This window comes from Hippopotamus amphibius, chromosome X, assembly GCF_030028045.1.
Source record: "Hippopotamus amphibius kiboko isolate mHipAmp2 chromosome X, mHipAmp2.hap2, whole genome shotgun sequence".
NCBI classification, from domain to species: Eukaryota; Metazoa; Chordata; class Mammalia; order Artiodactyla; family Hippopotamidae; genus Hippopotamus; species Hippopotamus amphibius.
In genome coordinates, this window is record NC_080203.1 from 77764011 (window position 1) to 77777378 (window position 13368).

General features: G+C 51.6%; 1 protein-coding gene across 1 annotated transcript; it reads left to right on the forward strand.

The window, feature by feature from the left end:
- The first annotated feature begins 3971 nt into the window (after nucleotides 1-3971).
- AWAT2 (acyl-CoA wax alcohol acyltransferase 2) lies at nucleotides 3972-11775 on the forward strand. Its single transcript, XM_057717639.1, has 7 exons — nucleotides 3972-4056; nucleotides 9248-9358; nucleotides 9725-9795; nucleotides 10035-10239; nucleotides 10468-10642; nucleotides 11202-11401; nucleotides 11621-11775. Exons 1-7 carry the CDS (start codon nucleotides 3972-3974, stop codon nucleotides 11773-11775), a joined length of 1002 nt encoding a protein of 333 aa, XP_057573622.1.
- The last annotated feature ends 1593 nt before the right edge of the window (nucleotides 11776-13368 follow it).

The following is a 13368-nucleotide window of genomic DNA, read 5'->3' on the forward strand; positions in this document are numbered from 1 at the left end:
GCAGCCATCTCCAGTCCTGGCACCTTCCAGCTGGCCGAGTCAGTTCTTGGCCTTTCCTGCCCCTATCACTAACCTCCTGTTTTGGTTTCTTGGTCAGCCTCCATCTCCTGATCATTCTTAGTTTGCCAGCTGAGAGAAAGGGAAACTGGCATTTGAACCAGAAAATCCTGCCCAGCAAGCAGAAGAGTTGGATGGGATGGGCATGGGTGTGCAGGAAAAACCCCCTAGCATAGTGAGGACACCTTTGAAAGAATTTGACTAAACCATTAAGTGCATGGAAGCTACCATGATCTCTGGGTCAGCTGAGAAATTGGAGGTGACCCACAGGCCTCCCTAGATCATTGAGTGGGGTCTGCTCTCTGGATGCATCAAAGTCAACCGCTGACCATGGGATCCTGAGACTGAGGGTTGCCAAGTTTAGAAAATAAAGATACAGGACTCCGTTAAATTTGAATTTCAGATGAACAATGAACAACGCTTTAGTATAAGTATGTCCCATGCAATTTTACATGGGGCATACTTACACTAAAGCGTTGTTCATTGTTTGTGAAATTCAGATTTAGCTGGCATCGTGTATTCTACCTGGTAAACCTATGTGGGTGGGGTAGAAAGTGCTATGTTGGGGAAGGACTAGCTTTTTCTGTGTGTGTGTGTTTCCAGGGGAGTAGAGTAGGATCAGTGGAGAGTTGGACCTGGGTCTGAGAGCAGGAAGAAGGATTTCACTGGCAGGGTGATCGATGAAGGCCATAAGGAACCCTCCCTGGGTAACTTGGAATTAGAAACCTTAGAAAGTCCTTCCAGCCCTGACAGTCTCTGAGCCTCAGAATCTCTAGGAATTTTAAAAGGATGGGATGGGGAGATGATGGAGGAGGATAAGACTAAGAGTTAGAAGACCCCGAGGAGTCTTGATCATTTTTTTTATTTGGTGTTAGGATGGTGGGATGCATGCAAATGTGTCAGCTGGGCACATGGTTTTCTCTGTGCAGATGGGGAGTCAGAGCTTCTAGAATATTCCAAATGCTTACGTTGTCATTGATTCTGCTCTTGTTTCTGACACTCATTTTCCAAGGTAACACTGCTTGCAGGGAAGCCCATTCCAGGGCAAGACCAGTTGAACTCTGGGCTTTCTTTCCTCAGTGCCTGTCCCCTCCTCTTAATGACAGTGACAGCAGCAACCTACATGTGGACACCATTTCACAGCTCACAAAGTGACTGGCCATCTGTTCCTTATGTGGATTCTCACAAGTCCGAGAGTGAGTACTCATCTCCTGTTTACATTTGAGGAAGACAAACCCCAGAGATTTGCCCAGTGCCAGCCAAACAGTCAGGCCTCCACCTGCTCAGGCATTTTTATAATGAATGCCCGTGTGTGCTTCCCGTGTGGCCTGTGTTAGGGGCTGAGCATGCGAGGACAGTAAGACCCCGTACCACCCAGTTTCTGCCCCTGAGGGCTCCCAGACCAGGGTGGGAAGTGGAGGAGTCAAGGTCAGTGGATGGACAGATGTGGGTAGAGGCAGGAATAACAAAACCCAAGTCCTCAGGGCTGGGCTGAATATGAATGAGGATCCCCATCCCCCATTCAGGGCCGGCTCCTTGAAGGCAGTGACCACTTAGCGGCCAGGCATTCTTCTTCTGCGGCGGGCAGTGGGTCCTCTCTCTTCAGGCCAGCCACAGTCTCCACTTGCTGCCTTGGCTCTGCCCCCTGGATTTGTCTCTGGGCCCCGTGCATTTGGCCCACAGCCCGCAGGCCAGGTGGAGGCCGTTTCTCCTTAGCAGGGAAATGAAGATCCTTTCCCTGCTAGGCTTCCCAGGGCCTTGCAGAGCCTTCCTCTTCCTCACCCCTACCCCCGTCCTTTCGTCCAGTAGAGTCTTTTGTGGCAATCCAACTGGAAGCAGATTAAAATAGTGCTGGTGCTCTCTTTCAAGTGGGAGTTGGCCAGTCCAGAGCCCTTTGCTCAGCCCCGCCGCAGTTGCACCTGTAGCAGGTCTCTGGAAGCCCAGGGTCAGGACAACACACTTTAGAAACCAGCAGCTAGCTTCATGTGCCCTCGCAGGGCCTGCCTGCCCCAGAGGCCCCTCTCACAAATGGTGGCCTGAACTAAGCTTCTAATTTGCTCTATCGGCCTTGCAAGAAGTGCTCGTCCTCTTGCGTTTCCTTCCCTGCTATCGACCCAGAGAGATGGAGTCAGAATCTTGGCTGTGACCAGTGGCTCCTGTCCCCAACCCCCTCCACATGAGATGCCCAGGCAGGACTGTTTCTTTTCTTTTTTTGTAATTTAAATTTTTAAAATTTTTATTGAAGTATGGTTGATTTATAATGTGTTAGTTTCAGGTGTACAGCAAAGTGATTCGGTTATGTGTGTGTGTGTGTGTGTGTATTCTTTTTCAGATTCTTTTCCATTATAGGTTTTTACAAGATACTGAGTAGAGTTCCCTGTGCTATACAGTAGGTCCTTGTTGGTTATCTGTTTTATACATGGTAATGTGTATATGTTAACCTTAAACTCCTAGGCAGGACTGTTTCTTATCTGCCAGAGTTGTCTCTGTCCCTTGCCTCTCACCCATGTTCAATATTTATGGAGCTTTGTTCCCAGATGGGGGATAATCTCAGAAAATTTCCCTAACAGGAGCCTGGATAAGGAGTGGGCTACCCTTACCCCAAACAATGAAGTCAGTCTAATGGGACAAGAGATCAGGGCCAGCAGGCCTTTCAGCACTGGGGAAAGTCCCCATGAGCCCATCCATTTACATTATGTGGCTGTGGACCTGGTCCTGCAAGTAGGTATTAGAGAGGGGGAGGGGGATGAGCTTGTGTGGCAATCATGGGGGCAGGTCCTCGGGCCCTGACAGTCACCCTGGGCCTGACAGTCGTCTCTCTGTGGCATTTGGCACAAGTGACCATCCCTGCTCAGAAGCTGATGGCACCTCCCCGGGCCCCCAGAGATTAAGCCCAAACTCCTCATCCCCGTGTCCTGACTCTTCTGGAGATTGGCTCTGCTGCCCTTTTGAGCCTCCCTTCCCGGCAGCCCCTTCACCACCACGCCAGCCCAGCAAGTGAGCAGCCCCCAACACCTCCCACGCATTTCCTGCAGGACTGGGTGGGACAAAGCTGAATGCGAGGGAGATTTGCAGGCCAAGGCGGGGGCCATGGTGGCTGCTCACCGATGAGGCTCTCCTGTAGACGCTTTTGAGCCTCAGAGGGGAGAGTGCTGGCGTGGGGCCTCTGCATCAGAGGAGACACCCAGAATCTGACCGTTTCCCACCATCCTGACTCCCACCAGTCTGGCCTGAGCCACCATCATCTCTCTTTGCCATAGTCCCTCAGAAAGCTCCGTCTTCTTCCCTGGCCCTTTAAAACCATAAGGCAATCCTTTCCCTTTTTTGCTCAAAACCCCACACGGACTCCCCATTTCAGTCAGAGCAGAAGGCCAAGGCCTTACACTCTCTGACCCCACCAAGCCCTCTGGCTCCCCCTCCTCAGCTCCTCTCAGTCACTCAGCTCGAGCCTTCGGCTCTCTGCCTGGCAAAGCCCACCTGTGACCTCCTTCTCCCCAGTCACTCTGGCACTGAGAGACCATCGACAGCTGCGCCTCACAAACAGAAATGCAGGCTCAGGGTGCCATGTGTGCCCTGGGCTCCTCCCTGCCCCTTCTCGCTCCACCTCCACTCACTTCCCACACTGGAGCTCCATCTGCACTTCTCTACACAGGTGTGCAAGAGGGTGTCACAATCGCAGCCTGGGCCACGCCCAAGTGGGTAAAAGTGCAGATCGGTAGATGGCTGGAAGGAACTGGACAAGCAGAGGCAGCATGTAGCCCTGTGGTCCTCTGGTGGGGGGAGGGGGTTGGGGGTGGAGACTAGGCAGGGGCTGGAGAAGAAAGCACAAAGGGAGGAAACACCAGCGGCCCCTGAGCAGTCGGGGCTGGGCAGCCGAATAGCACTTACCTGGAGCCGCCGGGACCCTGGGCACCATGCTCTCGCCCTCCAAGAAGGACCTCAAGACTGCCCTGGAGGTCTTTGCTCTTTTCCAGTGGGCCCTCAGTGCCTTGGTTATTGGTGAGTCTTCAGCCTTTAGCAGGGTGCCCAAAAGCCCTGCTTTGCCTTGGACTGAGGGGTTAGAGGGTTTAGCAGGGTTCTCAATGCTGAAACCTGGGTTGTCTCAGGCAAAGCAGGACAGTTGGCCACCCGGGCCTCTAGGCTGACACGCTTGGGTGCGGTCCTCGTGGAATCTGTGAGTGTGCATGTGGGTATGGGTGCTGTGCAGGAATGTGTGTGCACCTGTGTGTGAGTCAGTCTTGCGGCGGGTGTGTGTAGTGAGTCCTCCTGGGTCGTCAGTGGGGCCTGGAAGGCGTGTTTGGGGAAGATGGGGAGCAGTTCCACTGAGGCCTGCCAAGGATATGGGCAACCTTGGGGACCTGAGCAGACCATCAGTGCGAGACAGTTGTCCCGGTGGCAGAGGGAGCTCTGAAAACCGCTTGTCCAAAGGAATCCACCCATTATTCCCCCCCTCTATCCATACCACAAATACTTTGTGAAAGTTACTTAGATGCTGGCCATGGTGCTGTAGGTGCTAAAGCAAACCATCCTTATGGGAGGGGGGCCTGGAACAAAATTCTTATTTTTAAAGTGGTTTAGGTGAGTACTGGTTGGAGGCAGGGTCGTGAACTGAATGACCTTGAAAGATATCTGGGAAGGAAGCAGGCAGGTGGGCCCTGGGAGCCTGGAGCTAGCCGGTCAATAAGGAGAGTGGGCTAGAGAGCAGGGACTGGGGGGCTCAGAGGACTGCCTGGAGGCGGGGAGTATGCTAAAAAGAGCAGTGTTAACCTAGGAATGATGGGCAATCAGAGCTGGAAGAGACCAGGAAAAAGGAATTCACATGTACCAGCTGCTTACCTTGTGCCAGGCATTTTCATACCTATGGTTTCATTTTAGCCTCCTGTCAACTTTATGAGGCCGAGGCTTTTATTATGTATAATAATACACACTAATAGCGATGCACAGATACTGATGGTGTGCCCTTATATAGTATTAGCTAGCATCTACTGCACTTTTTTTTCAGGCCAGACACTATTCTCAGCACCTGATGTGGCTGATCCTCTCCACTGCGCAGATGAGGAAGCTGAGGTACACGCAGTATAAGTGCTCCACCCGAGATCGCTCAGCTAGAAAGTGCAGGAGCTGGCTTGGGAGCCGAGTCCAAAGGGGCTGATTCTGGCCCATGAGCTCCTGTCGCTGCTCCTGTATCTCCTTCCTTACGGCTGATTGGGAAGCTGGGTGTGGCTGTGGCCCTAGAGTCCATGTTAGGACAGAGAGGAAGGAGGAAGCCAGGCCCCCTGCGTGTATAAAAATTCCCAACTGAAAGGGGGAAGAGGTCAGCTCCCAATGGCCTCTTGCTGAGGACCAGGGCGCCAGCTGGGCCTCTGCACTTCCAGGCCTTGGGGCCCTCTCCTCGGGAAGGGCTGAGTCCCCTTGCTTGAATTCTTTTCCTATCTCCACGGACTTCCCTCACAGCCACCATGTTCCCACGAGAGAGCAGAGTCCCCAGGGCCTAAGAGCTGACACTGCATTAGGGGAGAAGTGTGACCATTATGGACGGCCACCCCGGGCCAGGCCCACGTTGGGGGCTGGAGCCTTTAGGCCGGTAGTTCCCCTCCCTCAGTCTAGTCCAGAATGTTGCTCCTCAGAGGTAACCACTGTTCATAGTTTGTGTGTGTGTAGCCAGAAATTATGGCTGTACAAATCCATATATATTTCACCACACGTGTGCGTGTCCACATACACATATACATATAGACGAGAGACAGAAAAACACGGATGTTAAAGACGGCCTCTGAGCCAGACTGACTGTGTTCAAATCCCAGCCCTACTCCTTACTGTCTGTGTTCGTGTGGCAGGTTATTGGTCCTCTCTGAGTCTTGCTTTCTTCATTTGTAAAATGGGTGTGTGAGTGTATTAATTGGGCTGGCCCACGTAAGCCGTGGTAACCAACTAAGGTGGAAATCTCAGCCGCTTAACTCAGCGAATGTTTAGTTCTTGTTCATGTTAAACATCCAACATGGGTTGATGGGGGGCTCTGCTGTCTGTGGACACAAATGTCCAGGCTGATGGAGGCCCCACCAAACTGTGATGCTGCGAAATGTGGCTTCAGAGATGACCACCGAGTGGGCAGGAAAGGGAACAGAGGCCTCAAGCACACTCTTTTCTGCCACGACCAGAGTGACAGGTGTAAACAACGAGCCTTATTTTTGAACTTGGTTAATTATGAGGGTGAGCATCTTTTCATGTATTTATCGGCAATTAGTATTTCTTTTTCTGTTAATGGCCCACGTATGACCTTTGTCTATTTTTCTATTAAATTTGAGTTGACTCTTAGAGGACAAATAAGAAATAGATGAAGAAGGAAGAGTGTTCAGGGCAGAGAGTGGACAATAGCTGACAAGGCTGGGATGAGGGGAGAGGGTAAACCATTCAAGAAGCTGCCAGTGGTTAAGTGGGATGAGGGGGTAAGAGGCACAGAACTGAAGCTCAGTACATATGAATAAACGAATGAATGGGAGACGGAAGACAGAGGGGACTGGTGAAAGAGGCCGGGGACAGATTGTGCAGGGCATTGTCAACCATGGAAAAGTGTTTGGACTTTTTCCGGTGAGCCATGTGGAGCCGTGGCTGGGTTGCACAGGGCAATGGCATCAGATTGGTGTTTTTGAGAGATCGCTGCACCTTGGGGTAGCAAATTGATTATAGAAAGAAGCTGTCACTCTCTAATTCAGGCCAGAGGTTGTGGTGATTTCACCCAGCCCATTGTGAAGGGGAGAAGAGGAGAGAACATTCAAGAAATTGGAGTAGAATTAGTAGGACTTGATGATCAGAAGATGTGGGAGAGAGAAAAAGGGGAGGCAAGACTGAGGGTTCAGGGGTCTGTGTGAGCTGGAGGAGGGGCGGATCAAGCAGAGAAGGAGGAGCATTGCTGAAGGGGGGTTAAGGACAGAGAAGTGTCCCAGAGGGCTCTTAATTAGAGCTTGACCTTGGGCTGTACGGAGAGGTAGCCTGGGGCAGGCAGAAGAGCGCTGGGCCTGGGCTTCTGGGAGGTGACGGTTCCAATGTTCATCCCTCAGAGCCTTCCCAGCTCTTCACCCTACAAGTCTGCAATGGAATTGTATCCATTTGGACCCTAATTGCCTTGGGAGAAGACCCTCACACAAAGCCTGCGAGAAAGATAAGGCAGAAGCTGGTGTTGTGATCCCTGCTTGGCAAGTGAAGCTCAACAGCTTGTCTGTGTTCATACTCATGCTAAGGGGCAGAGGCAGGATTTGTGTCACTGCAGGGCACCCCACCTGAGGCCACACTGCCTCCCAGGATGTCCCCGACACTGTTTGGGTTAAAGTAAAGCCTAAAAGAAACATGGAGGTCTCTTCTGGACTAGACCCATGCCTCCTTTTATTTCTTGAAAAAGTCAAGTCCCAATTTCATTCCTGTTTATGGCAGAGTAATATTTCATTGTATGCATGTACCACATCTTCCTTATCCATTCATCTGTTGATGGGCATTTAGGTTGCTTCCATGACCTGGCTACTGTAAATAGTGCTGCAATGGACATTGGGGTGCATGTATCCTTTTAGACCATGTTTTTCTCTGGATATATGCCCAGGAATAGGATTGCTGGATCATATGGCAGTTTTTTTTTAGTTTTTTAAGGAGCCTCCATGCTGTTCTCCATAGTGGTTGTACCAATTTATTGGGTTGGCCAAAAAGTTCATTTGGGTTTTCCTTTAGCATCATCTTATGGAAAAAACCAAATGAACTTTTTGGCCAACCCAATACTTTCCCACCAACCCTAGGCCTGGCCCTGCTCACTGCCTTCCTTTGTTGGATTCTTTTTTACCTGGATCCCATGCCATCCTCTGTCTTGCTTTACTCCCTTATTTTGGTGAGCACATCCTCCAGTAGTTTCCCGAGAAAGGAATGTGGGAGACGAACTCTCTGAGGCTATGTGTCTGAGATTGTCTTTATTCTCCCTTCATACCTGATTAATAATTTGGCTGCATATAGAATATCTTAGCTGTGTCTAGTGTAAGTATCTGAGTCTAGCTTGTCTTTGGTTCATTTTTTTCAGAGAATAATCATCGCATTGCCCAGCTGTGTAGCAGAGGGGAAGGGGTCTGGAGTTTTAACTACTTCTCTGATAGACTTTCAATCAAGCCCTGTGCCCCATATCTGGTTTTTGCAACACCTGGTGGTTCCAAATTCTGAGTCTTTCTTAGATTCTCCAGTGGAAACAGGCTTGCTCTTGTAGGCATTCCCCTTGCAGGTAACTGCATTTCAACTTTCTTGTTCTCAGTTAATCCCTCCTCTATCCACTGTCCAGCACGCAGAGATTTTGCTCATAGCTCTCACCCATCGTTGGCGTCTCTCTGATTCTTTTTCCTGCAGAATCTCTATCTTTGAAAACATCCTTTTGGTAATTTTCATGAGGCTCCAGCAAGGAGTCACGATAAAAACTTGTGTTCGTTTTGCTGTGTTCAATTAGGAGTGTTTTCTGTCTTTTCTAACCTTTCTTTTGACCCACTTTCTCTCACACAGTCTTACTCACAGCTGTTTTAAAAACTGAGTCCAGTAAGAATCCTGAGCATGGCTCCCTGTGACTTAGCTCCATGAAGTCTGCCCTAACTCCTCTAACCTACATTGTTCCTGTCTTGTGGGAGCCTAACATGGTCCATAGCTTATCCTAGCCCGGCATGGGTTCTCCTTTGTTTCTTGTTTGCCAACTTGTGTGCTCCCATCCTGGAAGAAGGTGGGTACCCTCTTTCTCTGGTATTTCCTCCACTGATGCCTCGCAGAGAAGATGTGGAGCGGAAAATGTGACCTGGAGGAAGGCTATCACTGGCTCTGTCTTTCCAGGACTCCCAACCTCTGGTGGCCAAATCAGTGTGACCCGCCGCTGGCTCCCTGCCGTCGAATGCAGCCCAGAGCGGTGTGGGAGCAGGTCCTGGGGGGAGAGGGATTACTGCGTGGAGCACAGTGTGGGAGGAAAACACCTTGCCTTCTAGACCCAAAGCAGGTTCCCAAGGCCAGAGTGGGGATGCTGGGGACATGGGCATGCAGGTCATGCGCCGGGGTGAGGAGGTAAGAGTGTCGCGTGAGCCCGGATGAGAGTGTGTGTGACCTCGGGGGTGGACAGAGCCCCAGAGGGAGGGCAGGTGTGAGGCACTGTTCATAATTCATTGACTCTGGCCTGGGCTTCCTCCAGTAAGCACCGTGATCCTTGTCAACCTCTACCTGGTAGTGTTCATGTCATACTGGCCTGTCACTGTGCTCACACTTACCTGGCTGGCTTTTGACTGGAAGACCCCTGAGCGAGGTGAGGGCCCTGCGAGGGCGGTGTTGCCACCCACCACACACTCTTTCTTTCTCTTCTTATACTCTGTTCAATTCCTGGGCAGCCCTGCAGCCTGACCTTGTCCGGGCTGGAGAATGTAAGGGAAGGGGCCTTCTCAAGGTGCCAGCAAGGCCCAGGTAGGAACTGGAGTGGGCTAGGGGAGGGGCGGCCAGTACAGCAGAGAGCTAAGCCGGTCCTAACTTGGCCCTGATGTTCATTCCCAGCCTGGGTGTCACGTAAGAGGGCAGTGAACAGCAGGGGCTGAGGGCACCACGAGGCAGGCCTTAGAGGGCTCTGCAGAAGGCAACAGGGGTGGGCAAAGCTCAGCTACATTGGCTCTGTTTTCAGGTGGCCGCCGGTTTACCTGCGTGAGGCATTGGTGCCTGTGGAAACAGTACTGTGATTACTTCCCACTCAAGGTGAGGATCCCCAGACCCCCACTTGGGCCTCAGGCCCAGCCCCGACTCCAGTGACAGTGGCGGGTCAGGATGGGGCTTGGGGGTATCGTTCACATCGGGGCCCATGTGGATGCTGCTCCCGGAGTCGTGTTGCCTGCCTGCGTGGCCAGACACGATAGTCCTTTCCTTTCTAGGTCTCTGGCCAGAAGAAGTGTCCACTTCCCTGGCTATACCCCTCCTGACTCCACTTTCGTCCACAGCTTTTGAAGACTCATGATCTCTCCCCCAGCCTCAACTACATCCTCGCCTGCCACCCTCATGGGCTCATGTCCCATTCATGCTTTGGCCACTTTGCCACAGAGATGTCAGGCTTCTCCAAGATCTTTCCTGGAATCACTCCTTATATCCTCACACTGGGGGCCTTTTTCTGGGTGCCTTTCCTGAGAGAATATGTCATGTCTACAGGTGAGTTGGCTTCTAGGATATAAAGCCAAAGAAATAAATGGCTCCCGGAGAAAGAAGTGTTGGGTGAATGGGTGAGGACAGAGCTAACTCTGTGATCCCCTCTGGTCTGAAAAGCTACCCTAGGCTCAGCTGCCTGATGTGAGGCTCTCCCCTCCTTTGAGGAGGTAGGGAGGAAAGTTAGAGGCTTGGGAGATCACCAATGATCTTTTGTTTTTTTCTGCCCACCAGGCGCCTGCTCTGTGAGCCAATCCTCCATGGACTTCCTGCTTACCCGCAGAGGCACAGGCAACATGCTGATTGTGGTGGTTGGTGGCCTGGCTGAGTGCAGATACAGCCTGCCGGGATCTACCACCCTGGTCTTGAAGAACCGCACCGGCTTTGTACGCACAGCCCTTCGGCATGGGTAAGGACACTTCTGGTCCAGACTGCGGAGAGGGGTTCCAAAAGCCCAGTGCGGAAAGAGGAAAAGGTTTGGAGGGAATGATACATAAAGAGGGAGGGGGACAGCTACTTCTGTGGCAGAGTAGAGCCTGGGACAGGTTCTAGAGGCACTTCTGCTTCTGAAGAAAGGCCAGCAGGCCAGCCCGGAACCTGACGTGCCTCAGATGAACGTCTCATGTAGGCCAGTCTCTCTATGAAAGAAGACGGGCTGCAACCCCATCTCAGGGAAAGCCAAAATTACCATGTGGGCTAAAGGGAAGAAACCGAATAGCAGTGGCCCTTGGGTCTTAGCTTCCAGTGGGTTTACAGGAGGGTCTGGGACTCCCTTCCCTTAGCTTGCTGCTGCTTTACCCCCACAGGCAGCCTGGGGTAGACCACGAGGCCCTCCCACTTAGCCTGGACCTGGGCCCAGCTGGGTTAGGGGCTGAGGAGCTTACAGGGACCACTGGCGGTCGGCGTGTGTCGCTTTCAGCAGTGGCCCTACCTTTCTGGCCATCAGAGGACATGCTTTTCCTCTGCAGGGTGGCTCTCATCCCCGCCTACGCCTTTGGGGAGACAGAACTCTACAATCAGCACATTTTCACTCCTGGGGGCTTCGTCAGTCGCTTCCAGAAGTGGTTCCAGAGTATGGTGCACATCTACCCTTGTGCTTTCTATGGGCGTGGCTTCACTGAGCACTCCTGGGGCCTTCTGCCCTACGCTCGGCCTGTAACCACCATTGGTGAGTGGGCCCTTCTGCTGGCAGCCTCATCTGGGACACAGGATCCAGTTCCAAGGCTGGACCTTGGCTCTGGCCGTGTCCAGAGGCAGGGAGCCTAGCCAGGATGAGTGTAGGGTGAGGGGAAGCATGGGGAGAACCCGGGCTTGAGGGCTGAGGCCCATTCTGAGGAGCGAGCCATTCTGATGCTTTTCCCTTTCCCTTCTTCGTCTCCCCTGGCAGTTGGGAAGCCTCTACCACTGCCCAAGATTGAGAACCCGAGCAAGGAGACTGTGGCTAAATATCACGCGGTCTATATCGATGCCCTGCGCAAACTGTTTGACCAGCACAAGACCAAGCTTGGCTTCTCAGAGACCCAGGAGCTGGTGCTAACTTGATAGACATCCTCTGTGGCCTCTCAGCCTGGTTGGAAAGTGTGGAACAGGTGAACAGGAGGACAAAAGTCACTCATGGGACTCCTGCTCTTGATTTGGCCAGCCCTCAGTGTGACACGTGTGTGTGTGTGGGGTGCCTATTTGGCGGTTTTCTGGATCCTTCTTCCTCCTTCATCTTTCTCCTTCCAGCTCTTCTTTGCCTTTTCCTTGGGGTTAGGAGAGGGCCCCACAGGCAGGGAAGCCCCTAGGGGAGAGATGTCCTGAAAGCTCCCTCACACACACCCACTCAGCATTAGCACCGAGGAAAACAAGGGACAGGACAAAAAGCTCACCTTCTGATACTGCCCGTGCCCCAACCAGCCTGTTCCAAGGGCTTAGGATCCTTGCACTTGTCTCTTCTACTCCAGCTCTTAAGCAGGCCCCATCTTCTGGCATCAAGGCTCCCCCAAGACTGGCAGCCTTGAGATCCAGGAGGCTTTGCGTTCAGGCCCCTCGACCTTCATGCCCTGTGACTTGGATCAGTCTTCTCTGAGCCTGTTTCCTCATCTGTAAGATGGCAATAGTCCCTCCCCTGCTTACCTCAAAGGCTGGTGGGACGATGATCTCAAATGCGATTGAACTTTGTAAACTGGAGAGCTACACAAAATTATTTTCCTCCAACCATTTTGCCCACTTCCTGTCCCTGAGCCAAACAATGCCCTAAATTTCATGGCATCTCAATGTTTAAAAGAAACTTTATCCAATTAAAAAAAAACTTTCTAATCTATTTTATTTTTATTTTTTAAAGTTTGTCTTTTTATTTTATTTTATTTTTTGGCCGTGCAGCACATGAGGTCTTAGTTCCCCTACCAGGGATGGAACCTGTGCCCCCTGCATTGGAAGTGCGGAGTCTTAACCACTGGACTGCCAGGGAGATTCCTAATCTATTTTTTAAAAAAGAACATTTCTTGTCAACAGTTGTTCGAAAGTTTAAGTAAACTTTCTAGTTGGGTGACCTTGGGGGAGCTACTTAAAGTCTTCAGTTTGGTCTCCTCACCTGCAACATGGGATGATACATCATGGGGAGCTGGAGGCTGGTTATACCCACGCTGTTTTGGGCTGAGGCCTGAAGAATGTTATAGAGGCTACGGCCTCAAGCACCTCTCGCCTATGGGATACGTAGTTACAGGAAAAGACCTAGGTGAGGGGCATGGGTGCCTGTGGGCTGGGGCACAGAGAGGATGTGGGATGTTCTGACAGGAAATTCAGACCACTTCCCTTCTGCTGCCCCTTCTGAAACGGGTGCCCCGGTCCTTCCCCAAGCTCACGTGTGGTGTCAAAGAAGCACGTAGTGGGAATTCCCTGGCAGTGCAGTGGTTAGGATTCCGGGCTTTCACTGCTGATGCCGCGGGTTCAGTCCTGGTCGGGGAACTAAGATCCCTCAAGCCGCAAGGCATGGCCAACAACAACAACAACAACAAAAGGAAGCACCTAGAAGGTAGGAAGTGCTCAAGCCAATTTTAGGAACAAGGGGAAAGAGCTTTATTTGCAAAGAATAAACCATTCATTTACACAAACTTACATCCCAGTTTATATACATTATGTATAGTTTATATA

Coding starts and splice junctions, on each gene's coding strand:
- AWAT2 (XM_057717639.1), top strand. CDS start 3,972: ATGCTCTCGCCCTCCAAGAAGGACCTCAAGACTGCCCTGGAGGTCTTT. Junction 9,359..9,724: donor CTGGAAGACCCCTGAGCGAG/GTGAGGGCCCTG, acceptor CTCTGTTTTCAG/GTGGCCGCCGGTTTACCTGC. Junction 10,643..11,201: donor CGCACAGCCCTTCGGCATGG/GTAAGGACACTT, acceptor TTTCCTCTGCAG/GGTGGCTCTCATCCCCGCCT.